The 27,821-nt window shown below is 41.1% G+C and overlaps 1 protein-coding gene and 1 non-coding gene across 6 annotated transcripts in view; one reads left to right on the forward strand and one right to left on the reverse strand.

Moving 5' to 3' along the window:
* The window catches only part of EYA2 (EYA transcriptional coactivator and phosphatase 2), a 287,148-nt gene that overhangs the window by 15,525 nt on the left and 243,802 nt on the right, over positions 1-27,821 (forward strand). The window contains exon 1 of one of the 5 annotated variants that reach the window (XM_067708331.1): positions 16,609-16,758. The exons of 1 other annotated variant lie outside the window; for it this stretch is intronic. Coding sequence is in view for 2 of the 4 variants with exons in the window: in XM_067708328.1 (XP_067564429.1) it covers positions 19,588-19,610 (23 nt within the window). In the remaining 2 variants the exon portion in view is untranslated. Of the gene's footprint in view, positions 1-16,608; positions 16,759-19,484; positions 19,611-27,821 lie in introns of those variants that run through there. 3 more of the 5 variants (XM_067708333.1, XM_067708328.1, XM_067708332.1) reach the window with 3 other exon arrangements.
* LOC137208283 (U6 spliceosomal RNA) lies at positions 12,897-13,000 on the reverse strand. The gene has a single exon (XR_010935594.1). It is a non-coding gene; the product is annotated as a U6 spliceosomal RNA (small nuclear RNA).

The following is a 27,821-nucleotide window of genomic DNA, read 5'->3' on the forward strand; positions in this document are numbered from 1 at the left end:
TACAGAATTCATTTATGAGGACTTTTGCAAATGTGTCTAATTATAGAACTTCTTTAATGCTGAGAAAGACTGTAGTCCCACCCTTTCATTTTTCAGAGGAGCCCCTGGAATCAGAAATGGGAGCAGTGATAAAGCCAGGAACCAGGAATCCTGCTTCCTGGGAAATGGATTTTGTCCAAAAATCACATACCTCAAGATAGAATAATGATAGCTAGCATTTTATTATGTACCAAGTCTGTGCTATGTGATTTGCATAGATTATTATTTTAACCTAAAATAATTTCTCTTTTTGAAATGATCATTTTACAATTTATTTTTAATTACCCCAATAATACACTAATACATTATCATCATTTTAAAAATCATTTCAAAAAGAATACAAATAAAGTGAAGTTTTCCCTTGACCCATCTTCTACCCTTCCTCTAAAACCAAGCCCCTTCCCTTTAAGGAACCACTGGTATTAGCTTTATATGTACATTTTCAGAGTATATGTTGGGGGAGACAGAGGAGGGAGGGAGCAAAAGAGAGAGAGGAGAAAGAGGGTTGTGTATTGGGGGATTTTTATTTTTACATAAATGGGACCATATTTTACATATTTGTTTTGTAATTCCCTTTCACTTAGTAATATATCCTGTTATGTGTTTATGAACATACACCTCTACTTCATTCTTTTTAACTGCTGCATATAATTTCTATACTCTAATTTATTTAACCAATTCCCTATCGGTTTAACTGCTTTCCAATTTTTTGCTATTACAATACTTTGATGAAGATCCTTGTATATGCTTTCCTGTGCCCCTACATGATTCTTTTTCTAAGATAGATAAATAGAAGTTGACTTTCTGAGCTAAAAGATATGCACACCTTAAATTTATATGAATATATAAAAATTTAAAACAAAAGACTATAAATACATAAATTTTAAAGTATATATAAATATATACATACATATATTATTATTGTTGAATTTTCCTCTATAAAGGCTGAATAATATATACATATCCCAATACTTTATGAGCATATCCATTTGCTTACGACTGTAGCCAAACTGGTTATTATTCATCTTTTTGTGTGTTTACCAACCTGCAGGTACAAAAGGATATTTCAGTGTGTTTTATTTTGGGTAGTCCTGACTTTTAATGAGGTTGAGCATCTTTTAAAGTGCTTATTGGCCATTTCCACTTTGTGGCTTATTAACTGCATATTCATACTCTTTATTCACTAGTCTGCTGGGTTGTTTGTTTTTTTCTTACTGATTTGTAGGAACTCTTGATAAATGTATTCTGTTTTATATTTAGCAAATCTTTCTTCTTAAACTGTCCCTTGTCTTTTAATTTGATCTCTTTTGCTATACAAAGTTTTAAACTTTTTGTAGTCAAATTCGTCAATCTTCTTCATTATAGCTTTTGCCTTTTTGTTTATTTTGTTTTGTTTTAGTTGTTTTTGTTTGATTTTCCTCAAGGAAGGCCTCCCTGCCGTAATGTTGCAGAAGTAGTGTCATGTTATTTTTCTAATATCTTTCTTATTTTTTAATATGTATTTTATTTTATTACACATGGAATTTGTTTTAATGACTGAAGAGAGGTAAGAATTAGCTTTTCCCAATGGAAAACTGATTGTTCCAACAGCATTGAGTGATCCATACTTTCCCCACTGAGCAAAACAAATTTGCATTAATATGTGTTTGTTCCTAGACTCCATATTCTATTACATTGATCTGTTTGTGTCTTTATGCCAACACTTTTCAGTTTTAATCACTATAACTCCTTTATCTGTTCTGATATCTGGTCAGGCAATTTGTTACTCATTTTTAAGATGTTTTTGTCACACGTTTCCTCTTTTGTCAGATGAATTATGGAATCAGCTTATCACACTCCTAAATATTGATATATCGGTATGTGTATATGCATCTGTATGTATACATATATATGTACATGCATCTGTGTGTATACGAGTCTGTCTGTATATGTGTATATAGCTCTGTCTACTGAGGGGGCCTGAAAGCAGAGACACAACGGTAGCGATGGACACACTTAGCGCCCAGATGTTGGTTTCTAAAAATTATTTTCCACTGTAAGGAACTGAAGATTTTTGGAGAAATGGCTAATTCCAGGACTGGATTAAGACAAGTAGAAGATGAACCTGAGCATCTTGTGCCAGAAGAGAAGGAAGTACTCAAAGAATGATGGGGACATGTCACATGGACACAGAAGCCAGAATGAAGAGGCTCCCACTGGCCGCATCTGGGACAGTCTGGTCATGAAAATAAATAGATAGTAACAGATGATACCCATCAAAGAAAAGAGTATGAATAAATAAGTTAATGCATTGAAAGTTTGATGAGAAACAGAATATGTACATAGTCTCAAAGTTTATCCCCACAAAATACCTATTAATTACAAAGGAAAAAAAAGAGTAACTGGACAGTGGAGAAGCCTGGCAGATACCACTTTAATTAAGCATCAGAGTTAATATCACCAGACAAATTGAAAATGTGTGTTATGATCCTACTGCTGGGCATATACCCTGAGAAAACCATAATTCAAAAAGAGTCATGTACCACAGTGTTCATTGCAGCTCTATTTACAATATCCAGGACATGGAAGCAACCTAAGTGTCCATCGACAGATGAATGGATAAAGAAGATGTGGCACATATATACAATGGAATATTAGCCATAAAAAGAAATGAAATTGAGTTATTTGTAGTGAGGTGGATGGACCTAGAGACTGTCATACAGAGTGAAGTAAGTCAGAAAGAGAAAAACGAATACCGTATCCTAACACATATATATGGAATCTAAAAAAAAAAAAAAGGTTCTGAAGAACCTAGGGGCAGGACAGGGATAAAGACACAGATGTAGAGAATGGACTTGAGGACACTGGGAGGGGGAAGGGTAAGCTGGGACCAAGTGAGAGAGTGGCATGGACATATATACACTACCAAATGTAAAGTAGATAGCTAGTGGGAAGCAGCCACATAGCACAGGGAGATCAGCTCGGTGCTTTGTGACCACCTAGAGGGGTGGGATAGGGAGGGCGGGAGGGAGATGCAAGAGGCAGGAGATATGGGGATATATGTATATGTATAGCTGATTCACTTTGTTATAAAGCAAAAACTAACACACCATTGTAAAGCAATTATACTCCAATAAAGATGTGGAAAAAAAAAAGAAAATGTGTGCTATGAAGAACACATCATCATTCTGTGGTATTCTTGCCAAAGATACATAACCTGAATCTAATCATGAGACAACACCAGATTAATCTAAATGAGAGACATTCTGCAAACAACTGGCATTTTATCAATAATAGCATATTCTGTAATGTGTAATACCATATTATAGTATATCATATAGTGTATTATAATATATGGTATTATATATTATATGTTTTATGTATGTTACAATATATAGTATATACATTACATATTGAAATACTATGTCATTGCTTTCTTTTAAAATATACATTTAAAATATACATTATATTTTAAAATATATACGTGTTTTCTTTTTTTTTTTTTTAATTTCATTTATTTATTTATTTAGGCTGTGCTGGGTCTTTTCTGTGGGTGGGCTTTTTCTAGTTGCGGCGAGCAGGGGCCACTCTTCATCGCGGTGCACGGGCCTCTCACTGTCGCGGTCTCTCTTGTTGCGGAGCACAGGCTCCAGACGCGCAGGCTCAGTAGTTGTGGCTCACGGGCCTAGTCGCTCCGCGGCATGTGGGATCTTCCCAGACCAGGGCTTGAACCCGAGTCCCCTGCATTGGCAGGCAGACTCTCAACCACTGCGCCACCAGGGAAGCCCTACGTGTTTTCTTTTTTAAGATATAAATCTTTCCAGATCTTTCTAATATACAAATTCTTCTGGACAGTTCTCTGGATATTTATAAGTACTTGTGTATTCACACATATTCTTTTTGTTTTTTTCTTTTTTATTTCTTTTACTTTTTTGCATTGGTCTTCCTGGAATCTCATTTCTGCCTTTCAACTCAAGGAGTCAGCTGGGCTCTGCCTGTGTTTTCCCTCCCTGTTCTGGAAACTCTCTCAAGGTAGTGAGCTGGGACAATGGTAGGGCTCACCTTGTTTGTTTCCCATCTATTAAGGAATACAGTTCTTCGTTATCTGATCTCCAGTGTCTTTTAAACGCTTGTCATTCCGTTTTGTCTAGGTTTTTGACTGTTTAAAACAGGAGGGTAACTCTGGTCCCTGTTATCCCATCTTAGTTAGAAAGGAGGTCAGTATTTTCATGTTGCAATTCTTGGTTACAGAGATGGTTGCAGAGAGTTAATAATTGGTCAGTTCCTTAAAAGAAATAGAAGACAAAGTTGTGACTGCAAAAATGTTTATTACAATAACTGAGTGTCACAAGAGTTAAGGATGACAGACTTCAGCACACTCAACTAAGCAAGGTCACTCTGACCCTGAAATTCTATTGAAATTCTATTAAATGCCCATCCAAGATTTAGTACCATTCCCCAAGATTCTTTCTCTCTCTGTTTTTAAAAATTTCTGGATATTTCTGGTTCACCTAGTAACTTCTGATTAGATTTCCAGCTTCTGCAGAATTCTCATTACTTAATTTACAACATACTACTCTAGGTTTACCTAGAGTAGTTTACCATGCCCTAGGTGTGGCCTATCCATGGACTATGGCTCTGTTCATTACTCTGATTCACTCCCTCTCCCCATAAAAATAATAATAATAATAATAATAGGTCAGTTCCTTTATCATCACTTATTAGATCTTTGGGATTTAACTGTTTATTTTTTCCCACAATTCCCAAACACCACTTCACCCCCATACCTATCACTTGGTTGATAATGCTGTGACTTTTAAAGTTCAATTTATTTAAATTAAAAAAAAAAAGACAGTTCACCCATTTCTCCCACCTACCCGCATCCCCAGCACCCCCCTCTTGCAACCATCAATCTGTTCTCTGTATCTATGAGCTTGGGTTTTCTTTGGGTTTTTGTTTGTTTGTTTGTTTTGTTTTTAGAGTCCATGTTAGAGAGATGATACAGTATTTGTCTTTCTCTATCTGACTTATTTCACTTAGCATAATGCCATTGAGGTCCATCCATGTTGTTGCAAATGGCAGAATTTTCTTCTTTTTATGGCTGAATAATATTCCACTGTATATATACGTATATCACAATTTCTTTATCCATCAATGAACACTTAGGTTGTTTCCATACCTTGGCTACTGTAAATCATGCTGCAACAAACATGGGAGTGCATATATCTTTTCAAATGTTTTCATTTCCTTCAGATAAATATCCAGAAGTGGAATTGCTGGATCATACGGTTGTTCTGTTTTTAATTTTTTGAGGAACCAACAAACTGTTTTTCATAGTGCTTGCACCAATTTACATTCCCACCAACAGTGCGCAAGGGTTCCCTCCCTTTTCTCTACATCCTCACCAACACTTGTTGTTTCTTGTCTTTTTGATAATAGCCATTCTAACACGGATGAGGTAATATCTCATTTCGTTTTGATTTGCATTTCTCTGATGATTAGTGATGTTGAGCATCTTTTCATGTGCCTGCTGGCCATCTGATGTCTTCTTTGCAAAAATGTCTGTTCAGATCTTCTTTCCATTTTTTAATCAAATTGTTTGATTTTTGCTATTGAGTTATATGTGTTCTTTATATATTTTGGTTATTAGATATATGATTTACAATTATTTTTCTCCCATTCAGTATGTTGCCTTTTCAGTAGGAGTACAGTTTCATTTGCTTTGCCTGTGGCTGTGCAATTTTCCCAACACCATTTATCAAAAGAGACGAACCTTTCCCCATTGTATATTCTTGTCTCCTTTGTTGTAAATTAACTGATCATATATGCATGGGTTTATTTCTGGGCTTTCTATATTCTCTCCTATTGATTTATGCCTAATTGCTTTGGCTATGACCTCCAATACTATATTGGATAAAATTGGTGAAAGTGGGCATCCTTGTCTTGTTCCGATTTTAAACAGATAGCTTTCACCTTTTCACCACTGAGAATAATGTTAGCTGTGGGCTTGTCATATATGTATGGCCTTTATCATGTTGAATTACATTTCCTCTATATCCACAGTGTTGAGAGGTTTCTTTTAATCATAAATGGATGTTGAATTTTGTCAAATGCTTTTTTGCATCTACTGAGTGATCGTATGATTTTTATCCTTTATTATGTTAATGTGGTGTATCACATTGACTGATTTGTAGGTGTTAAACCATCCTTGCATCCCTGGAAAAAATCCCACTTGATCATGGCATATGATGCTTTTAATGTATTGTTGGATTCCGTTTGCTAATATTTTGTTGAATATTTCACATCTAACTTCATCAGGAATATTGGCCTGTAAATTGCTTTTTCTGTAGCATCCTTGTCTGGTTTTGGTATCAGGGTAATGCTGGACTCTTAAAATGTGTTTGGAAGAGTTCTCTCCTCTTCTATATTTTGGAAGAGTTTGAGGAGGATTGGTATTAATTCTTCTTTGACCATTTAGTGGAATTCACCATCTGGTCCTCGACTTTTGTTTGTTCAGAGGTTTTTGATTATAGTTTCAATCTCCTTGTTAGCAATCAGTCTGTTCAGATTTTCTATTTCATCGTGATTCAGTCTTGGTAGGTTGTATGTTTCTAGGAATTTATCCATTTCTTCTAGGTTGTTCAATTGGTTGGCATCATGGTCTCCTATGATTGTTCATAATAGTCTCCTATGATCTTTTGTGTTTCTGTGGTATCAGGTGTACATTTATCATTACTGATTTTATTTATTTGAGCCCTCTCTCTCTGTTTTTTCTTGGTAAGTCTGCCTAAAGGTTTGTCAGTTTTGTTTATCTTCTGTTTATTCTTTTTATAATACTTAAACACTGTCATACTGTTTATGACATCCTACAAATTGCATTTCCCACACATATAGATTCACCTCCTTTTTAAATACTGTCAAATATGGATACACCAGGGCACTTATCCATTTCTCTTTAGTTGTCTTTTGTTTCCATCTGCTTACTCTTTTTTTTTTTTTTTTTTTTTGGCGGTGCCACATGGCATGTAGGATCTTAGTTCTCCAACCAGGGATCGAACCTACGCCCCCTGCATTGGAAGCCCAGAGTCTTAACCACTGGACCTCCAGGGAAGTCCCTCCATCTGCTTACTCTTAGAAACAAGATTTGATGAAATCTTCTTGTATATGCTCACTGTAGGCTACTTTACCTGTTTCTCTAGAGAGGAGTTGGATTATATAGTTCCTGGGTTACTCTTTACATTTTAATTGGTATTCCCAAATTTCTCTCTTCAGTGGTCACACCAATTTGAACTTACAAGGAATATTTCACAAGAGAAATCATTATGCACACAAAACCCAATAACCTGTAGAGTTTAATGTTGAATGTGGCAGAGACTCAGTATGTATTCTCCCTTCCTACCTTAGGAATAGAATACAGCTGACACTTGAGCAACATGGATTTTTATATACACGGATTTTTTCAATAAATACATAGTATAGTACTACACAACCAGCAGTTGGTTGGATCTACAAATGTGGAACCACAGATGCAGAGGACCCACTGTAAAGTTATACTCAGATTTTTGACTGCAGGTCGGTCGGCACGTCTAACGCCTGCATTGTTCAAGGGTCAACTGTATTTAACTTGGCACTGTCTGTCTGCCTAAATAAAAATAAAATCCACATTTCCCAAACTCCCATGCAGCTAGACACAGTAGAGCACTAAATTCTGGTCAGTAGAACGTGATTGAGGTGATGCGTTCAATTTCTGGGCAGATCCGTTAGGAGAAAAGAGTGAGTCCTACAGCTCTTTTCCCCCTTCCTGCAGGCTGGAATGCAGATGTGATTACTGGAGTTAGGGCAGCCATCTTGGACTATGAAATGGAAGCCACTAGTTGATGGCAGAGCAACAAAACAGAAGGACCCTGGGTCCCAGATGATTGTGGAGCCTCCAAACCAGCCATCAACTACCAACCCAGACTTTTAAGGGGGAAAAAGGAAAGTGCATCAAATAAAAGCCACTTTTGGGGAATGTCTTTCTGTCACAGCAGCCAAACTGATAACCTAAATAATGCAATTACTAAATGCTGAAAGATAATTATCTGGTAAAAAGTCATCATTCCAACTGGGGGGATTATAAAAAATTATTTTATTTGATCTTCCCAGTAATTCTATGAGGAGGGAAGTTTGTATATAGGTATTTAACTGCCATTAATGTTGCAGATTGTTAAAAATGCTTATAGTACAACTATTTTATTCCCCTTGGGATTTTTCTACACTGTTGGAGAGAGAAGGCCAAGCGATTCAGCTCTGTTGAAGCAACCAGGAAGAAATGCTGTCCAAACAACTGGGGTTTTGGCAATGAATCCGCATTTGTTCACCAGTGTAGCTATTGTTTAGATTCCACTGTTCTGAAAAATTAAGTGGTTCACGATTTTAAATTTTTTCCTAATCCGAGTGTAACGAATGACCTTTCTTCTCCTTAGGTCACTAAAAAGAATTTTCTTGTATTTGTGGCTAATTTCTTAATGGCAGAGGCCCAAATAAGGGGACGGGGGGACGCTTAGGTCAAAACTAAACATGGGATGAGAGAAGGATCCTGGATTTCCTGTAGCTCATTCCATTTTCAGTCATCCATACTGCTTGCTCTACATGTGTCTGAGTGGTGTTTGTGTACAGAATAAGCTGTACACAAGTTCTAGGAAATAATTTTCAATTACTAAAGTTACCATTTACCAAACCTAGCTTCTCCCCCTTGGGTTTTTAAGTTTCCTTTTTGAAATCTATTGTTCCATTTCTAAGAGCACAGTAACAAATTCAGCTGTTGTTTTTAAGGAAGTCATGGATTCATGTTTGGTCCCACTTATAAACTTAGCTAAGTAAATGCCTTAAGCCACTTGAAACTGCATTTCTAAATTTGATAATCTGGATTTTCTTTGCAAGTACTTTAATTATTCAATGTTTCTACTTCTCAATCAATCTTATAAATCTATCAGGTCACATAGAGTAAATCTTAAATTCTCTTAAGTGTTCCAAATGATTGCATATAAACTTAGTAAGACTTTGGTGGGGGCAGTGGTGGTGGGATGAACTGGGAGATTGGGATTGACATGTATACACTAATATGTATAAAATAGATAACTCATAAGAACCTGCTGTATAAAAAATAAAATTAAAAAAAACTTAGACATTGAGGTAAAAATTGCACATTTAAGCAATGCTTCAGTTACATTCAAAATGATAATTAACAAGTCTGACCAATATGCTACTCTGAAAGGTCTAAGTCTCTTAAACATAAGTCTCTTAAAGTATGTAAATTACTAAATATGAACACTTTCCTTCTTAACAAAACATATTCATGTGATGATTTTGACCTTGTTGAGTATTTCCACATTTATTTCTGAATCTTATCTCATTTAAAGTATGCTTCCTGATAAAATTGCTTTCCCATTTAGGCTATTTCTATAGTTAACTCTAAATGTTCCTGGGGTTTAAAGATTCTTATCTTCTAGGGGGATTATTACCCTCAGGTAGCGAGGCTGTTTCCAACTAGACTTCTTAACTTGGGGTGTGTGGATAGAATTCAGGGAGTCTGTAAAGTTGGATGTAAAAAATGTATCTTTATTTTCACCAACTTCTAAGTGAAATTTAGCATTCCCTTCAAATGTGAATGTGGCAATAAACCATAGTATATGAGCAGGACCTTGATTGACTCTGTTGCCAGTAGAAATCACAGGTATTTCCATATCACATTATGGCTGTTGCAAACACCTTGAAATATCTTTATATTCAGCAGTACTTCAACATTACGGAACTTATAGGCCTGCTGCTAGATCTCACTATTTAATGTACTAATAAAGGAACTCACATGACTCCATCATAATATTTCAATATTTTTATTGAGGTATAATTGAAGTATAATAAACTGGAAATATTTTAAGGGTTAAATGTTATCATTTTTGATACACATACATATATATATATATATATATATATACCATGAAACCATCAACACAATTCACACACTGGACTTTTCCATCACATCCCCAGCAGTTTCTCTGAGCCCCTCTGTAATCCATCCTTCCCTCCACACCCACCCACAGGTGACAATTGCTTTGCTTTCTGTCACTGTAAATTAGTTTGCATTTTTGAGAAATTTATATAATTAGAATCATGTGTTGGGTCTTTTTGGGGAGAGTGAGGCTTCTGGCATTTTCACTCAACATAAAGATTTTGATATTCATCTATGTTGTGTGTGTATCATACGTTCTTTTATTGCTGAGTAGTAATCCATTGCATGGATATACCACAATCTGTTTATTCATTTACCTGCTAATGGATAGTTTCACTGTTTCCAATTCTTAGCAGTTACAAATAGACTTACTATTAACATTCGTATACAGTTCTTTGCGTGGATTTGTGTTTTCCTTCCTCTTGGGTGTCAGATGGCTGGGTCATATGGTGGGGGGATGTTTAACTTTTTGAGAAACTGCCAAATTGTTTTCCAAAGCGGTTGCACCATTTTACATCCCAGCCAGCAGTGTATGAGAGTTTAGCTGCCCCATATCCTTGTCAGCACTTGGTACAGTCAGTCTTTTTAATTTTAGCCAATCTAATGGCTACGTAGTGGTATTTCTTTATATATATATATATATATATATATATTTGGGGTTTTTTTTTGCGGTACGCAGGCCTCTCACTGTTGTGGCCTCTCCCGTTGTGGAGCACAGGCTCCGGACGTGCAGCCTCAGCGGCCATGGCTCACGGGCCCAGCCACTCCACGGCATGTGGGATCTTCCCGGACCGGGGCACAAACCCGTCTCCCCTGCATCGGCAGGCAGACTCTCAACCACTGCGCCACCAGGGAAGCCCATCATTATATTTTAATGTACATTTCCGTGATGATTGATGATGTTGAGCATCTATTTTTGTGCCTATTGGCAATTTGTATATCTTCTCCTATGAAGTGTTGGTTCTAAAGTTTTCCCAGTTTTTAATTGAGTTATTTGTTTTGTAAAAGTTATTGAGTTGTTAAGGTTCTTCGTGTATCGTTATATATCCCTTATATTTTTTATATCTGTATGATAGAAGTATTATATTCTCGTCTATAGCTTGCTCTTTATTTTCTCAGTTTTGTCTTTTGAAGAACAAAAGTTTTATATTTTGACAAAGCTCAGTTTACCAATGTTCATTGTTTGTACTTTCAGTGTTCTTAGAAATGTTTGACTACTGCAAAGTTGCAATGATTTTCTCCCTATGTTGTCTTCTGGAAGGTTTATGGTTCTAGGCTTTCCATTTAGGGCTGTGATCCATTCGGAGTTAATTTTTGTGAATAATGTGAGGTAAATTTTTTTCTTATCAGTAAGAAATAAGACATTAAATTGTTTCTTATCAGTATTCAGTTTCCCAGCACCCTATGTGCATTATAAGCGTTTTTGTTTATATAGAAGCATTTTTCTGAGAAGATGTCCTTAGACTTAAGCAGATTGCCAAAGAGGTCCCTGGCATATGTTCTAGAGATTCCAGCAGAGTAAGAGATAAGAACCTGCAGACATCAAGGGAAAGCGCTCTCGATATGCATGTTAGGAATCCATCATGTCAGCCCACCTGGTTTGGGGAGACCCTTTTTTAGGACGATGACGTTGCATAACAACCAGAGATTTGGGCAAGAGGGCTGACTGGAGTCTTGTCAGAAATGTGGATGGGATGCCCCGAACCACACCACGAATTGTTATGCTGATGATTTTATAATTTTAAGAAGGATTGCTCACAGCCCCTGGTCTACTCATGGATGTCTGTTACCGCCTCCCGTGTGATTACTTGCTTGAATTTCACACGTCTTTTGTCCTCAGGACATATCTAAATCATCCTGTTTAGGCAGGGTGGCCATCTGTCCCAGTTTGCCTGGAACAGTCCTGGTTTATGCTTTATTTGATTTGATTTTTTGCTTTTTTTATTGAAATATAATTGATTTACAATTTGTGTTAGTTTCTGGTGTACAGCAAAGTGACTCAGTTATACATATATATACTTTTTCATATTCTTTTCCATTATGGTTTATCACAGGATATTGAACATAGTTCCTGTACTACACAGTAGGACCTTGTTGTTTATCCTTTCTCTATATACTAGTTCACATCTGCTAACCCCAAACATGCTTTATTATTAATAGTGCCCATTTCACTCTCAAAAGTTCCACTCTCTCCTGTACCAATATCAGGAAGCGTTCTGATTTGTTCAAGTAGTTCTGTTGGTTTCTATCTTATAGGCTTTGAGAATCACGAACACAGTGAAGCACTTTGAAATCCATGACTTTCAAGCTTGACTCTGCAGAGCTCTGGGTGCTCCTGCAAGACCCTTTATAAGTACCTGCAGGAGAAAGGTACAAGCCACGAGGCTGAGATTTTTTTTTTTTTTTTCGATCTCTGGTGTTTATTCACTACCAGGCAGGTGACAACACAGTTTTATTTCACTTTTCCCCTCTGATGCTAAAGCATAAGCTATCTTTTAATTCTGACACATTTATCCATTCCAGAGACAGTATGAAAAACAGTCATCTAGCCATTTATTACCTTGGACTTTTCAGGCCAAACTGGGGTTGCTGTCTCATTTATAAGCCAGGGCAACAAGGGTGATTCCAGGTGGATGGGTTAAAAATGGAAAATATGAGCTCTTCAACAGAGCCTGGGACTTTTCGCCTCTGTTTTCCATATGGTGATTCTATATATGCTTGCCTTTTTTTTTTTTTTTTTTGGCCATGCAGCAAGGCTTGTGGGATCCTAGTTCCCCAGCCAGGCATTGAACCCGGGCCCTCCGCAGCAAAAGTGCAGAGTCCTAACCACTGGATTGCTAGGGAATTCCCTATGCTTCCTTTTTTAGTCTTTTTAATGGATCTGTATAGAAACGTGAAATGCTTCATAAATTTGCATGTCATCCTTGCTCAGGGGCCACGCTAATCTCCATATCATTCCAATTTGAGTATATGTGCTGCCAAAGCAAGTACAATATGCTTACTTTTGAATACAAGAAAGTTTGAAAGCCACTGATGTAATTGATCACATTTTCCTCTTTGCATTGGCTGCCAGGAAGCTCAGCATCTAATTCTCAGTCCACCACTAACAGTGCTCAGGGCCTCCTAGCCTACATATTTATGAGACTCTCACCCTTGACTTTCTTTTCTTTCCCTCCCCATGTTTCCCCTTCACCTGCTTTTCTTGTTTTCTCATTCTGCTGCCACATGTATGTTTTTGCATGCAAACTCAAATCCTTTTTGGAAAGAGCCAAGGTTTAAATGAGTGCATTAAAACAAAAAGGAATACTTTTTCTGTAGAGGAGGTTTTTGCAGATGGGAAAGGAATGTGTATAGAAATAAGGCATAATTTGGCATGGAGAGTACACATGTGTGTTTGTAGGATATGTATATACATGTTGGAAACGTTGTGAAGTTTGTCGTTTTCAAAGTTAAGCTGGTCTTCTGGCTTCAGGGGACATTTATACTTGGAAGACTCCAGGGGGAAAAAACAGTGTTTTACTCCAGGGTAGACGTGCCTGTGGTCTACACTCTAAAGAATTTGCTTTATGGTTTAGCATTTTCAGATTTTGTCTGGGGTTATTTTTCTGGTCATTATAAAATGAGGACAAATACTTATTAAGAAGAAATCAAGGGAATGAGGGACAGGAAGGGGGTGCTCCTGCACAGGAAGGGGGATGGATTTTAAGTGATCTTGAGTAAGAAGTGGGAGCCTTAAGTCTTATCTGAGTTTCTATCTCATCTGCTGCAAATCTGTGGTCAAGTCCTTTTTCTCCCAAACATGGGGACTCTCACCCTCCGCTGCACACTTGGAATCACCGGGAGCTTTAAAAAATCCTGATGCCGCAGTCCCTTCCCCAGAGAGTCTGGTTTAATTGGTCTGGGGTAGGGCTTCCGCATGGGGATTTTTAAAAGCTCCCCTGGAGATTCTAATGTGCAAGCCAGGGTTGAGACCACTGCCCTAAGAGAAAGAAAAAAATAAAATTAATAAGCACCTGCCTCCTGTTTATCTCTCAGGGGGCCGTGGGGTGTGGCTGCGATTTATGAGATAATGGGCCATATTCTGGTGAAGGAGTGAGAAGGCTTGAAGGAAACAGGTTAACCCTTCGTATTCCATAGAGTACTCTTGGTTAATAAGTGTTCGTCAACGTTTTGCACATGATCTGCAAGAAGAAACACATTTCACATCCTGACCCAGTACACACACACACACGCGCGCGCGCACACACACACACACACACACACAGAGTCTTACTCTGATTTCATGCAGTTCACTTGGTGTTTTCTATTCCAGTCTATTCCATTATTTTCCTTTAGAAAAAAAAAGCCTGCTTACTGCCACTGTTTAAACAATATTCTATGAAGGCTCATGGGCCCAGATAAATTCAACACCTCTGGAGAGCATTAAGATGGTCAGGTTATAATGACTGAGAGCTTTCTGCAAAGCTGCTATGAGAAGTGAAGTTTGTACAGTTGAGCAATTGCTTATGCCAGCTACAGTCACAGTAGTAAGTGTTTCAGGAGCATGATCTCAGCAAACTGTCCCAATAATAATACAAGATGGGTACTGTTATCTCCAGTTTAGAGATGAGAAAGTCAACACTAAGTACGTACATATGTCCTGCAGCTAGGAAGCAGAAGAGTTATCTTCATCCGGGAACTGCAGATCTAACCTCACCCTCCTTGTGGGAGGAGAATAACTGTGCTCACTGAATACATTTGCTTGCCTGAAGTTTGGGGAGCAAAAGGGGATAGAATAAGCTTTGACCAGAGGTGGCTCCCAGTAGAGCGGGGCCTGCTGTTTATACAACTTGGGGGCCTTATTTAAGAAAAAGGATACGAAATTATGAGTACGAAATTAGGTACAAAATGAATAGTTCTTTGAATTAAGAAATCACAACAAATGCATATTTTAAGAAGCTGAAAAATACCACAAATTCCCAACTCAACTTCCCCTCGGCTGGATCCCCCAAATGCCAATGACCACTTCCATACCACCCTACTCAAGGTCAAGTGCTCCAGTGGGGAATCAGAGTGGAGAGTGATGGTGGTCTCTGCTGGTTGCCGCTAACTATGAAAAGCAAATGACTTTTGTAAATTTTACATGAACAAGTGACCCCGTGAATGGATTTCTAGGTCCCTGTCAGGGCCTTAGAAAGAGACGCGTCAAGTGAGGGGCCCAGGAGCTTAAGTTTCACTGGCTTCCCAGTAACCCCACAAGTGGAGTTGAAGGCTCTATATTATATCTCTAGAGCAAGGGCTTTGGAGTCAACTGGACCTGAACTTCAGCTCTGGCTCAGACACTTTCTGCCTTCTTTGAGCTAAGACTTGATCATTTGTAAAAATGGGCATGCTAGCAGCATCTACCTTCCAGTCTCTTTGGGGGACCAGAGGAGATAAGAAGGATCCCGCAAACTGGATGGGCTTAGAGCAGCCAGATTTAGCAAAGAAAAATATAGGACATCCAGTGAAACTGAAATTTCAGAGAAAAGTGAATACTTTTTTAGTATAAGTATGTATCACCTAGGACATACTTATTCTGAAAGTTATTCCTTGTTTTTCTGTAATTCACATTTATATGGGCACCCTGTATTTCTTGAGCTTAACAAATGGCAGTGGTTGACACTGTTTTCGGACTGAGTGTTCCATAACAGGGCTTCATAAGTATTAGAAAGTGCATGAGAGGGAGAAAACTGCTGCATAGACTCTGTTCATAACAGTTTATTATGGGGAATATTGAAACAGGTGGCCAGGAGAGGATGAAGCAAGTGGGGTGCCTTAATTTGAGGGTATGTGTGGAGGGGCTTATACCACTGACTTTGGGTAAGCCAATTAAGTTCTTGGGACTTCAGTTTCCCCTACCTGTAAAATGGGTAAAAGGAGATTCTTGAACTCTCCTCCTGCAGATATAACCAAAAATGGGACTTTCTCATCATACAGATGTCGCCTCCTCAGAGAGGTCTTCCCTGACTACTCCAGCCAAGATTACGGTTCCCTTGCTCCAGAACATAATTTTTCCCCCTCCATAATAATGATAACTTTCTGAAGTTGTCTTGATTCTTTACTTGATTGTTTGTTTACGGTCTGTCTCCCCATGTGAGAATAAGTTCCGGGAAGGCACAAAACTAGTCTGTCTTGTTCTAGCTGAATCTCCGAGGAGCTGTACCTGGCGCAGTAGATATTCCATATATGTTGAATGAATGAATAGGTGGCTGAATGAATGAATTCAGTGTCACCCTTGAGGTCCCTTCCAAGCAGTCTTTCTCTTCTCGGGGGCCATGCCTGGGTTGCAGAGGGAGGAGGTGTGGGTGTCGGTGGGTGGGGAGGAGGCTGGGCCCTCGCCTCCTCTAGGACCGGCTGCAGCTAGCGCGTCCGGCTGGGCGGCAGGCGCAGAGAACAGCGCGGAGGCAGCTGCAGGGCCGAAGCGCCGCGCCGCGCGTCCAGCCGCCGGGGGTGTGCGCCCGCGGAGCCCGGCGTCGCGCCTCGGCGCCCCCACGCACCCACGCCGCGGCGCGGGGACCCGGGCGGGGGCAGAGGGAGGGCCCGGCCGAGGGAGGGGAAGGGGCCGGTCCTCCCAGCGCAGGCAGCTGCCGCGGCAGCCCAGGAGGCGGAGGCAACGGCGGCAGCGGAGGTAGCAACGTGCCCGCCGCAGTCAGCCCGGCCGCGTCCGACCCGCGCCCGCCCGGCCGCCGGCACCGCACCGCACCGGGGCGCCCTCTCCACTGCGCGCGGTGAGTACCAACCGCTGCGCCCAGCCCGGGCCGCCCGCCGCGATTCGCCGGGCCGGGGTTGACCCGGACCCCCTGGCCTGGGGCGTCTCTCCCGCACTCGGCCAGCCGGGGCCTCCGCAGCTGTCGGGGCGCCCGGGGCTCCCAGGGCGCCTCAGGCACAAGGGCAGCGGGGACAGTGGGCAGATCCTGTCTCGGGAAAGTCTGTCCTGGGCTCCAGGCCTCAGTTTCTCCGTGCGCCCGGGAGGCGACGACCCTGAAGTTTGCACTACCGCACGCGGGACAAGTGCATAGAGCGCAGGCGGTGTAGACTCGCCTGGGTCCTCCGCGTTTGGTTCGTTTTACGGCCCGGGTGGCTCGCGATGAGGGGCGCTCCCCTAACCGGACCAAGAGGCGCCGGGAGCCAAACTCACGCCCTCGGGCGCTGGTTATGGGGCAACGGTGGAGCAAATGGCTGGAATTCCCGGGATGGGGCTGGAATGGCCCACCGAGCCTTTTTTCTGGCTGCATTTCTTTTTTTAAAGTCCGTTTGCGCTTGGCCCGCGCTGGTCCAGCTCTCCCGGCTTTGTACCGGAACCCGCGTCCTGGCGCTGGCTGAAGTTGGAGTTGAAACTTGGAATATCAAAAGGATGTGTAGAAGGAAGCGAGGGTTTTGTTGTAATGGGACAAAGCGGAGAATGGAATAGTTTTTTAGCCTTGCAGCCTGGAGGTTAAACGGCCGTACTGGCCCTTAAATATATTCCCTGCCCCCAAGCAAATAGGTTATAAACTCAAGGAATATTAGGACAGCTTGACAGGGAGAAACATTCGCATCACAAAATCCTCAGTGCGCAAAATCCTCAGCTGCTGAAAGTGAAGCGCTTTGACGGGTGCGAGTTTCCTACTTCCCCTAAACGAAGCCTCGCCTGGGCTAAGAGTTGACAGCGACCGTACGTGTTGCTGCGTTGCGAATGCTCTTTAAGAAGCAAGACTGATGCCGCGGTTTTGATGATACCGTTTTCTTTTCTCCCCCCTTTCCTCGAAATGCAACGTAATCTTCAGAATTACTTTTATGTATGTATATATAACGTTGAGGTAGATATAAATCACCCCTGGTGGAGGTACTTTTTAATTACGAGGTGCAGTGAAATGAGTGAACATCGGAGTTGGGTGTTGTGGGCAAGGCAGAGCGGAGGTATAATGATTTATAAACATCAGGTGAGAATCTGAGTGCTGAATTGGGTTTGAGTTAGGGAGCTCCCTTCCAAAGGAAATTATAACCAGCGGACAATTGTGTTTCAAACCGAATCTATTTCGCGAGCTCTGTCTTGCTTGAGTGAAATTTCTACTAGCAGAGTATGAGCTAGTAGCCGCTTTACCAGCCTATGGCCCTTTTGGGGGCGGGGGGAGAGAAGGAGGACCTCCTTTTTAAAATAATGTTTGTGAAAAAAATCTTTCAGGCAACTTTACCCAAGAAAGTTTTTCTTTTTTTTTTTTTTTTTTTGACTTTTCTCTCCCCATCACCTTAATAAGCCCCTTAAACTTTATACTTCTTTGCATTTAGACATCCTCAGACTAGGAAAAGTTAACAAGTAATGTATGTAACAAATGGTGACGGTTTGAATCTTGCTTTAGACGAAGCATAAAATCACGTTTGTATTCCAGGTCTCCTCGCCTTTTGAGGAAATTCTAAATTTTGCGATTTCGACCCAGGTGGCTAGATTTGAAAGGACTTGAACTTTTAAAAAAGCAGTTCATGTGTCCCATACCAAGTTAGTTAATAGCTCCATTCTTATAACTTTAGCTTCACGATATGATTAACTATTTTATCTGAAAGGTCTTGGCATTTTTCCTGTCTTGAAATAGCTCACCTAGTGTAGTGGCCGCATGTATGAGAATATTCTATAAACACATACATCTTTCCTAATATGAAATAACTAAAGGAAATACAACAAAATGTCGTTATCCCAATATTTTGAGATTTTTTTTTAAAAAAGATGATTTAATCACTGGAGTTTTAGAATCTTCTTTTTATGCCTTTTGTGTTATATTAAACACATCATACAGAAATATGATTTGTTGACTTGTTATGGGATTACCATTTGGCAAAAACACCCAAGACATGCTGTTTCAAATAGGCGGTATTACTTCTGGTTTAAATTGTATGTAAGGGATCACAAGCCTTGTTCCAGACGGATAAATTCATAAAATGCTAGCTGCTGTTGGGAAAGCAAAATAGTCGTCGGCGAAAAAAAAAAAAAAAAAAAAAGGCGATGTAGCTAAGTATATTTTGAATTAGGTTGAGCTGGCTCCTGAGACCCCGGGCAGTTTGAAAAAAGGTATCCACAATCCAGGCACGTCCATTTGAAGACGTTTTGGGTTCCCCCAGGACAAGACGACTCCTTTCCCTTTCCTTCTTTTTTCAGTTACTTTTCCAAAGATAACTTGTGTCAGGCGCAGGAGACCAGAGTTCTGCCGAAAGCCAACCTAACCAGCTCTGAAACGAGGACTCATTCTTACTCCTTCCACCAGATGTTTTTTAGGTGTCCTCAGCTGGAATGCCCAGTTTGAAACTAATTAGGCCAGCAATAAACTTCTTGTACAATAAAATCGCAGGCCGTGATGGTGCATAAGTGGGGTTCCTAGCAGCTCATGACAGATGCCTCTCTCTCTCGGCAGAAAGAGCCCATGGCTGTCAGGAAAAAATGAAGGGAGTGGAGATATCTTGCTTAGATTCTTGCCTGGCCCTCAATATCCAAGCACACCACACACAGCGCATTATCTTCTCCAAGGAGATGCCTTGCAACAGGCGTTGAGTTTTGTCTTTGTGGGACAGGCCTGCTTAGCATAAAAATGCGTGGGGAAGAAGTAAAACCGTAAGTATTAGGCAGTGGCCACAGGTCTGAGGTGGTGCTGAGTGTTGGAATGCTGAGTGTGTGTGGGTGTAGACTGGGTGGAAAGGCTTCCTCTCCACTAGGCACAGGTAAAATGCAGGGCTGTCCGGTCTGACATCAGTTCCTTCTGGGAGAGGATAACTTTCTCCCCCAGACATTTTGTACCTCGTTCTCCTGATGTAGGTCTCCTTATCTGGGGGGTTTGTGGAGGTGAAGTGGCTGGTTATTCAGTTACCTCCAAAGGCTGAACCTTCTGGCTCTTGCCAAGACTGGGCTTTGTTGATGGAAGGAAACTTTTTTTCCTAGCTATCTGCTCTGAAAAAGGAGTCGGTGGACTTGGATCAAAAGGAATCTCTTTACAGAGAATTAACCCCAGAGCTGAGAAAACACGGCCTGTTGACAGAAAACACACACATACACTCACTCTCCCCACAAGGCCTTGCTCACTCCCCATCTTTCTCCCTGACCCCCCCATCCCCCAATATCATAACAGACTTCGGAAGGGCCCACTTTTTGTCCCCCTACCGTTTGTGGCTGTTCAAACAGTCCCAAACATACAAAACAAAAAGGAGGCTCCGGTAGGGAAACAATTAGCAGAGAATTAGCTGGAGACAATGCTTCATCTTCCTATTTGAAGATCGTAACAGGCCTAATGGTGTTTAACTAACATCTCTTCTAATCCAAGGATAAACCCCCTCAATCAGGTGACAAATACTTGAAATGACTGTCTCAGACCCACTGTCTTGCTGTAAAGGAATCAGGGGCCAGGACTAGTTCTTTGTTGTGTGTGATTTAAAATCAGTTTCAAGATATGAGAGTACCTGCCAGGTAGATTGAGAGGAAGGGGACGAAGAAAGCCACAGGCTTTAAATTTTTTCCTTTTTTTTTGCTGCTTTTTTTTCTTTCTTTATGCTCACTTTCATTCTGTTGGTGCCTTTGCCATGTCTCTCTGCTTAAATTATATCCGTGTATTTAATAATGATGAAAAATAGCTGAGCATTTACATGCCAGGCCTGAAATCAGCTCTTGACATGTATTTTCAGGATGGCTCTCACAACAACATTTTGAGTTAGGTATTGCTATTATTTTTTTTTACTATTACTATTATTATTTTGCCAACTTTGTTAACAAAGAAACTGAGTCACAAGTCAAATGACTTACGAGAGGCTGAAGAGTGAGTGAGGCCGGAATCTAGGCCTTCAGCCCTCTGCCGACGGGGCTCTGAAAACCTTGCCTCAGAGAACATTTCTGCTCTCGTTTCCCTTGGAGAGAGATGCTGAGTTTGGATAGTTTTAAATGCGCTGAACACGATTATTTTCTGACTCTACCCTGATGTTTTTTGCTGTTGTCTTAGATGGCAGAAAAATCATATTAAGTATTTAGAAAACACAAATCTGGACTCTGGTGAGTCATGATATTTAGAAGGTTGTACACGGTCGTGTAAAGGGAAAGAATACGACTATTTACAAGGGCTAATTTGATTTGTTCCTTCAATACTATAACGCCACCCATTTTAGTTCCTAAAAAGAGTCAATAAATTTACCGGCAGTGGCAAGGCCCTAAAATGTTACGGTAGGCTGTCCAAATCCAGTTTACCGGAAGGTGCTGGATCGCTATGGGTGGGTTGTTGCTTGGGGGTTAGATTATAAACATTTGGAGAGCAAAGAATAATTTGGAACAGGTGGTCCCAAGAGTCAGGTAACCGGAACGATTTATCTTTGCCACTTTGAAGGTTAGGGGAGGCTGGAGGTTGCCTGAATCTGGGACAGGCGGCCTGAGGGTCGGGGAGGGCTGGGAGGGCCCCCACTTTGGGATGAAGCCTAGAGGGATGGTTGAGGGGGTCTCTGCGCACAGACCCAGGTCTGTAGAAAGCAGGGCTTCGTCATCCCTGTCATCACCCATCTGATGATACTAGTGAGGGCGCAGATGTGGCTGCTGGTGCTTTTTTGCAAAAGCTGCCTCTGCTTTCGTATATATGCAGAAATTTAAAACAGGAGCTCAGAGAAACAGACAGCCAAGGGAGACAGGTTTACTTCTCACCGGTTTTGAGAATGTGCACATGGCCGATTGTCTTTGCCCCGTAATGTCCATTTAGACATATTTTTAAATGAACCAAGGATTTAAAAGAGGCCAGAAATTATTTTGTCACTTAGTCTCCGCAGTAGTGTGTCAATAACATGAAAACGGGTTGTGATTTCAATGGCACTGGATTTTTTTCCCCTCTAGTTTCCTTTTGAAGATCTAGTAAAGTTAGATTTTAAAAATCTGTGCGTTCCCAGATTTAACATATCCGTACATATCTACTCATAATCATTCTGAGGAGAACTGTCAGCTCTCTGTGATTTTAACTAAAGGAAAAAATGATAAAATCGACATTTTTCTCCCCAAAGGATGAGGAACTGGAGGGTTTGACCACTGTCTGAAGACAGCAACTTACTTTTGTCTCGCATCAGCTGAATCTGTTAGCTCCCCTTTCTTTTCTGTTCATCTCCCAAGAATGGTCTTTCATTACTGAAATGTACAGTATATTAGCCAAAAGATGTTTTAATTTTGCAAAGAAAAATCATGCCAGAGACGGCCGAGTCTGTTTCAACCATTATTGTTTCTGTAGCATGCATACTTTGGGTTTCATGGTAAGATGTGGTTTGCCAAGAAAGAAAATTACAGCAAGAAACTATGTTGAAAACATATACACTTCTGATTGAGAAATGGGAAAAACACGGAAAAATTCCGCACGGTAATTGCTTTAACGTGAGTTTTAAATGTCATTGTTTGACTTATGTCAAAAAGTCCCTCTTAGCTAATTCTCACATATGCTGTTACCAAATATCTCACCTTAAAGATGGCAAATGTGGGGCTTAACTCTGATGATCTTGAGGCTTTCAGAGATAGCCGTAGTCGTAGTGGAAACATTCCAAATTTTTAGATTGTGCAGGCTGAGTTTTTTTTTTAAGGTTACTTAGATATCGATTTTATTTTCTTGACCCAAAATAAGAAAACACGGGGAATTCTCAAAAGCTTTTTACAGGCTGCTATTATGAGAAGAGAAGCCAAACCAACATGTATTAGGTCATGAGTTTGAAGTGCATAAATAAGCCCTTGAAGGTCACCAAAACAGGGCGAAAACCACCAGGTCTCCTCACCTCGGCCAAGTCAAAATTCCTGCCTGTTTGACGTGTTTGATTCAAGTGGACGCAGAAGGGGGGTTTCTGAGTCCACGGTCGAAAGATCTCGATTTGATTTGGGTTCCGAAGATGTTCTTGGGGTAAAGCGAGAGGGGAGGGCTGGAATTCCCATCTCCTTTGGATCACTCCCTCTCACGGCTCCACTGAGAAAGCAGGTTCCGGGGCACCCCTTCCTCCAAAGGAGATCTTTCTTTCCTGTTGTTTGGATATGCAGAAGCCAAAGGTCAAAAATGGCTTGCATTCCTTCTGGTCAATTTCTTCACCTCCCATCCCCTTCCTGTAGTAACTTAGTGGTTAAGGTGTTAGTAGTTTCCAGAACAATTTTTTTGTTGCTGGGAACACATACATGTTTTTTTGGCATGTGGGGTGCAACGTGTAAGTACAAACCTTTAGGTCTTCGTTGATGGGCAGCTCCCCGAAATGCGGAGCACGTCCGCTGCATCCCCGAGTTTGGTATCAGCACCAGTGCTGATGGAAATTCCACGCAGGGAGAAAACCTCCTCATAGGAAAGACAGAAAGGGTATCGCTGCAAAAAAGGTTGTTTTCTTTTGTGGGTGTGTATTATTTGCACGTATGGGGACTTTTGTTTCACGGTGTTCTAGAAACACTTGTCTCCCCAGCAAAGGTCTGAATGCCCTTCCCAGTTGGGAAGGGGGTGTGGGGGGGAGGAGCACAGGGGGCAGATTCCTGCACCTCTGGCCTTTTGTGCGACTGGTACAGTAGAGGGAAGCGGTGACTCGCGGCTTGGAGGGTGTCATGTGGCATAACAAGTTGTGACTTGCCGCTTGTGTTGTAAACAAAGTTTTGGCCCCATCCAGCCGTGAAAAAGAATGGAGCCGGGAAGATTATTCACCTCCGGTCTGTGACGGGCCACCGGGGCTCTCTAGTGTTCTCCTCTTGCTAAAGAGACCATACTCCCCGGAGACTTTAATTTTGGAGTGTGGAGGAAAGGGGGGTGGGAGGGGAGAAAGAATGTCTTAAACACAGCGAATGTCTGAAACGCTCCGAATGTCTTCAGCGTTGCTCTGGCACCCACAAGAAAGACAAAGTGATAAAAGGACACAGAAGCAGGCTTTTGGGGGGATGGGGGGTGAGCAGAGAGATTAGGGGACTTGCTAGTGGTTTGATCTAGAGTGGAGAGTTTTCTGACACCTCGGGAGCTCTGGAATGCCTTGCTCTGTCTTTAGGAAACTGATTTGGAAATGTCTTTCTTCCCTGCAGCTTTGCTGCCGTTTCTTTGTGCCTATTTTTAGTGAATTGTTTTTTTTGTTTTGTTTTTTAAAAAGACAGAAGGTTTGTTTGAGAATAACGAGTGGCCCATAGTTATTGAACACTTATTATGTGCCAGGCACTGTGCAAAGCAAGCACTTATATTTCTGACTCCAAATAGCCTTAGATGGAATGTGCTATTATTATCACCCCTATTTTACAGATGCGAAAATTGAGTCTCATGGAGAAGTAACTCGTCCAAGGTTATATGGCTCATGTCAGAACCAGGATTGAACCCAGTTTTGATTCCTAACCACTAGGATATCCAGCCTCCACGTCCACCCCACCCCACGCGTGCTCATGTAATGAGAGCTACGTTCTCTCTACATGTCTGCCCTGGAGAGCTAGCTTTTAAAGTCAGTCTCCAATCGTTTTGCTTGGAGGATATTAAGTGATGGTCAGGTATAAAAGTTGGGTTCAAAATAAGAGACATCACCTGATTCTCACAGAATCTTGAGCCTGTCCTTGTAGAATAACTGAAGTTTAGCATTGAAATCTGTTGAAATGATGGCTGCATCACTGCAGTTAGCTGGTCTAAGCTATTGTCTGTGGCCCCTTCTGTGCCAGCAGTGTTGAGTAGTTACTATAGGGACTGCATGGCCGTCTACAGAATGTTTGCTGACCCCTGAGCTATTGCAATCTGACAAGACAGATTTTGTTGACAAGGAAGATCGTGCACTTGGGACATTACATATACCATTTCACTGATTTATTATTTATTGAGTGCCTCCTACGTGCCTCACGCGTTGCATGGTGATGGGGGAAAGTTCCAAATGCATTCATTCTTTCCCTCATTTATTCAGCATTATTTACTGAGCTGTGTTCTAGGCATTGGGCTAATTACTGGCGACCCAAAGGCAAGAAGGACCCAATCTGGCACCTCTGATGGCAGGATCCCAGGGTGTTTTCACCAATATCACCCTGCCTCTTCTTTCCCTTTGAGGTTTCAGGGGGCAGAGATATGACTTCTTGAGCTTTCTAATATTCAAGCAGAAGGATGGAGAGAAAGACCCAACTTTGCAGACTCTTATTCAAAGAAGCCATGCCCAACTTGTTAAGAGCAGTACACTGACTTCTGTGCCTAGAACTGTGTCAGACAATGCCCATGGCTTATTCCCTGCCTCAGACAGACAATGACCTTCTGCTACCCTTAAGAGGTGGTGGGGAGAACAGGTAGGAAAAGGGAGAATCTTTCCAAATTCAAGCCTTGGCTCTGACTTACAGCCTAGAGATTAAGAGCATGAATCTCTTAAGATTTGTGAGCCAGTAGCCAGGCTGCTTGGGTTCAAATCCTTGCTCAGCATTAACCAACTATTAGTTTGGGGCAAGTTACCTAACTTTTATGTGCCTCGGTTTCTTCACCTGTAACACAGGGTGGTTATCATGGAGATCAAGCTAATATAAAGTGTTTGCAGTAGTACATGGCAGAGAGTACGAGCTATATCGGAGTCGGCTACTGTATTATTGTTGTTATTATTATTATTATTTAAGCTTAAATGTATTATTTACAAGCTTACATGACCCTAAGCTCTCTGAGTCTCAGTTTCCCCTCTGTAAAATGGGGATGATGATAATAATGACAATAATAACTGCTTCAGAAGGCCATTGTGACAGTTTAAATGAGGCAGTACATGTAAAACACTTTGCTTTGCTACAGTGCCTGCCCACATTGAGTAAGCCAGCTATTATGCTCAAGCCAGCTGTCATTACCTTTGAGGTTATAGGGAATTACATACTGGGCCAATGATGTGCCTTTTAGCTCTTGGTCAGTGGAGTCCTTTTTCAGCATCAAGAGAATGTAGGGCAGTGGTTAATAACACAGACCCTGAACTCAGACAGTTTGGTCTGAACCTTAAGTCCATCACTCAACTATGCTGTCTCGGGTTGGGGACTGAGCCCCACTCAACTTCCCAAACAGTGGAGGCAACGGTCGCTGTACGTTAGGAGGTTGGGAGGCTTAAAAGAGGTAGCAGGGTGTCTGGCACATAGTAAGCCCTCAATAAATGGTAGCTTGTATTATTATCACACCCACTCCTTGCCTCCCTCCCGCCCCCAGGAAAGCACTGAACATTAGTAAATTTTAATTTGAAAATAAAATAACACATTTTAAAACTGCCAAACAGATTTAAAATTATATTCATTAAACAAAATTAAAATATTCTATTAAAGCCAGACTTTGGGCTCAGACCAAATTTTTATAACCCAAGCTTAAAGGCCAAGGAGTCCCCCGGCCACAATGGGGACATTGTGATTGAACTTGAGACTTCAGCACTGCTATTGAGTGGTCTTTGAGGTGCACGCACGTTTCCCCTTTAAAATGAAAGGGAAGTCGTGGGGGAAAAAAAATGAGGTTCTTGCTCACCCCAACAAACCTTAATGAATTGAAAAAGAAAAGCAAAAGATTACTCATTTTTCTTCTGCTACCTTATCCTGCCAAAGACACGTGGCCCACTCCTAACCCCAGCTTTGAAAGGTACCTGCTCAGAACGTTCCAGATCTGATATGCTCTACCAGCTAAGCTACTATAAATTCTGGTCTTCGTCAGGTTTTATAGGTGGTGGTATATCAGTGAAAGCTGAGATCTGAGAGCTCAGCTGCTGGTTCAAATCCCAGCTCTGTCTCCCCTAACTATGCCTCAGTTTGCATATCATAGAACAGAGATAAAATATCTACTGCATAGGGTTGTAGTGAGAGGATGTAAGAGTTAGCTATCCCTATTGATGGTTTTTTAAAATCATTTTTTTAAATTGAAGTTATTATACAATAATAATATAGTTAATATAGTGATATATTTAACTATATATTATAATAATAATCAGTTAATTTACAATGTTGAATTAGTTTCAGGTGTACAGCAAAGTGATTCAGTTATACATATATATACATATATGTATGTGTATATATATATATTCTTTTTCAGATTCTTTTCCATTATATCTTATTATAAGATATTGACTGTAGTTCCCTGTGCTACCTTGTGCTGTTATCTAATGAATGAAACTTCCCCAAACTTTTGGGACTTTGAAGAATTAAAGGCATTCAGGTATGCCTTTATCTGAGAATTTTGAATCAAAATTATCTCAATATTCAGGGAGGGGAATTGGAGAGGGAAGAAGTGGATTTTAAAATCTCTCACAGGAGTTATGATATGCCAGACACTTTCACCAAGCTCATTTAATCCTCTCCAAAAAAAAAAATCCCATGACATTTGTGTTTCGATTAACAAATGGGAAAACTGAGGCTTGCACATGTCAAGTGGCTGCCCGATGACATTCCAGGTCTCTCTGACCCAAAGCACAGGATGGTTCTACCACGTGACCTGCAGCCCTCCTAGGACAAGGGCGCAGACAATCCCAGAGACTTCTCTGTGACCGACTGACCTTTACTGACAGTCTCTTCTTACCTTTCAATAGCATCCTTCATCCCCAGTGAGCCCGTTTTTGTGGCCTTTCCATTGAGAATGAATGGACATCTTCTAAAACAACAAGTGGAAAAAGGAATGGCAGTGGATCATGACATCCTTCTCTAGGTGACATTTCTTAAGAACCTCTGGCATTTCTTGCCAACCATGGGGGGGCATGACCTCCTCCTCAGACCATGCTGGGTCCTAGGCTGTGATGTGGGGCCCAAAGGCAGAGATAAGGGAGGAGCTGATGGGGAGCGCATGGAATGTACTCCCCACTCCACCACCTACCGGCTGTGTGACATTGGGCAGAGGACTCGGGCTCTCAGAGCCCC

Source organism: Pseudorca crassidens, chromosome 15 (genome assembly GCF_039906515.1).
Source record: "Pseudorca crassidens isolate mPseCra1 chromosome 15, mPseCra1.hap1, whole genome shotgun sequence".
NCBI lineage: Eukaryota > Metazoa > Chordata > Mammalia > Artiodactyla > Delphinidae > Pseudorca > Pseudorca crassidens.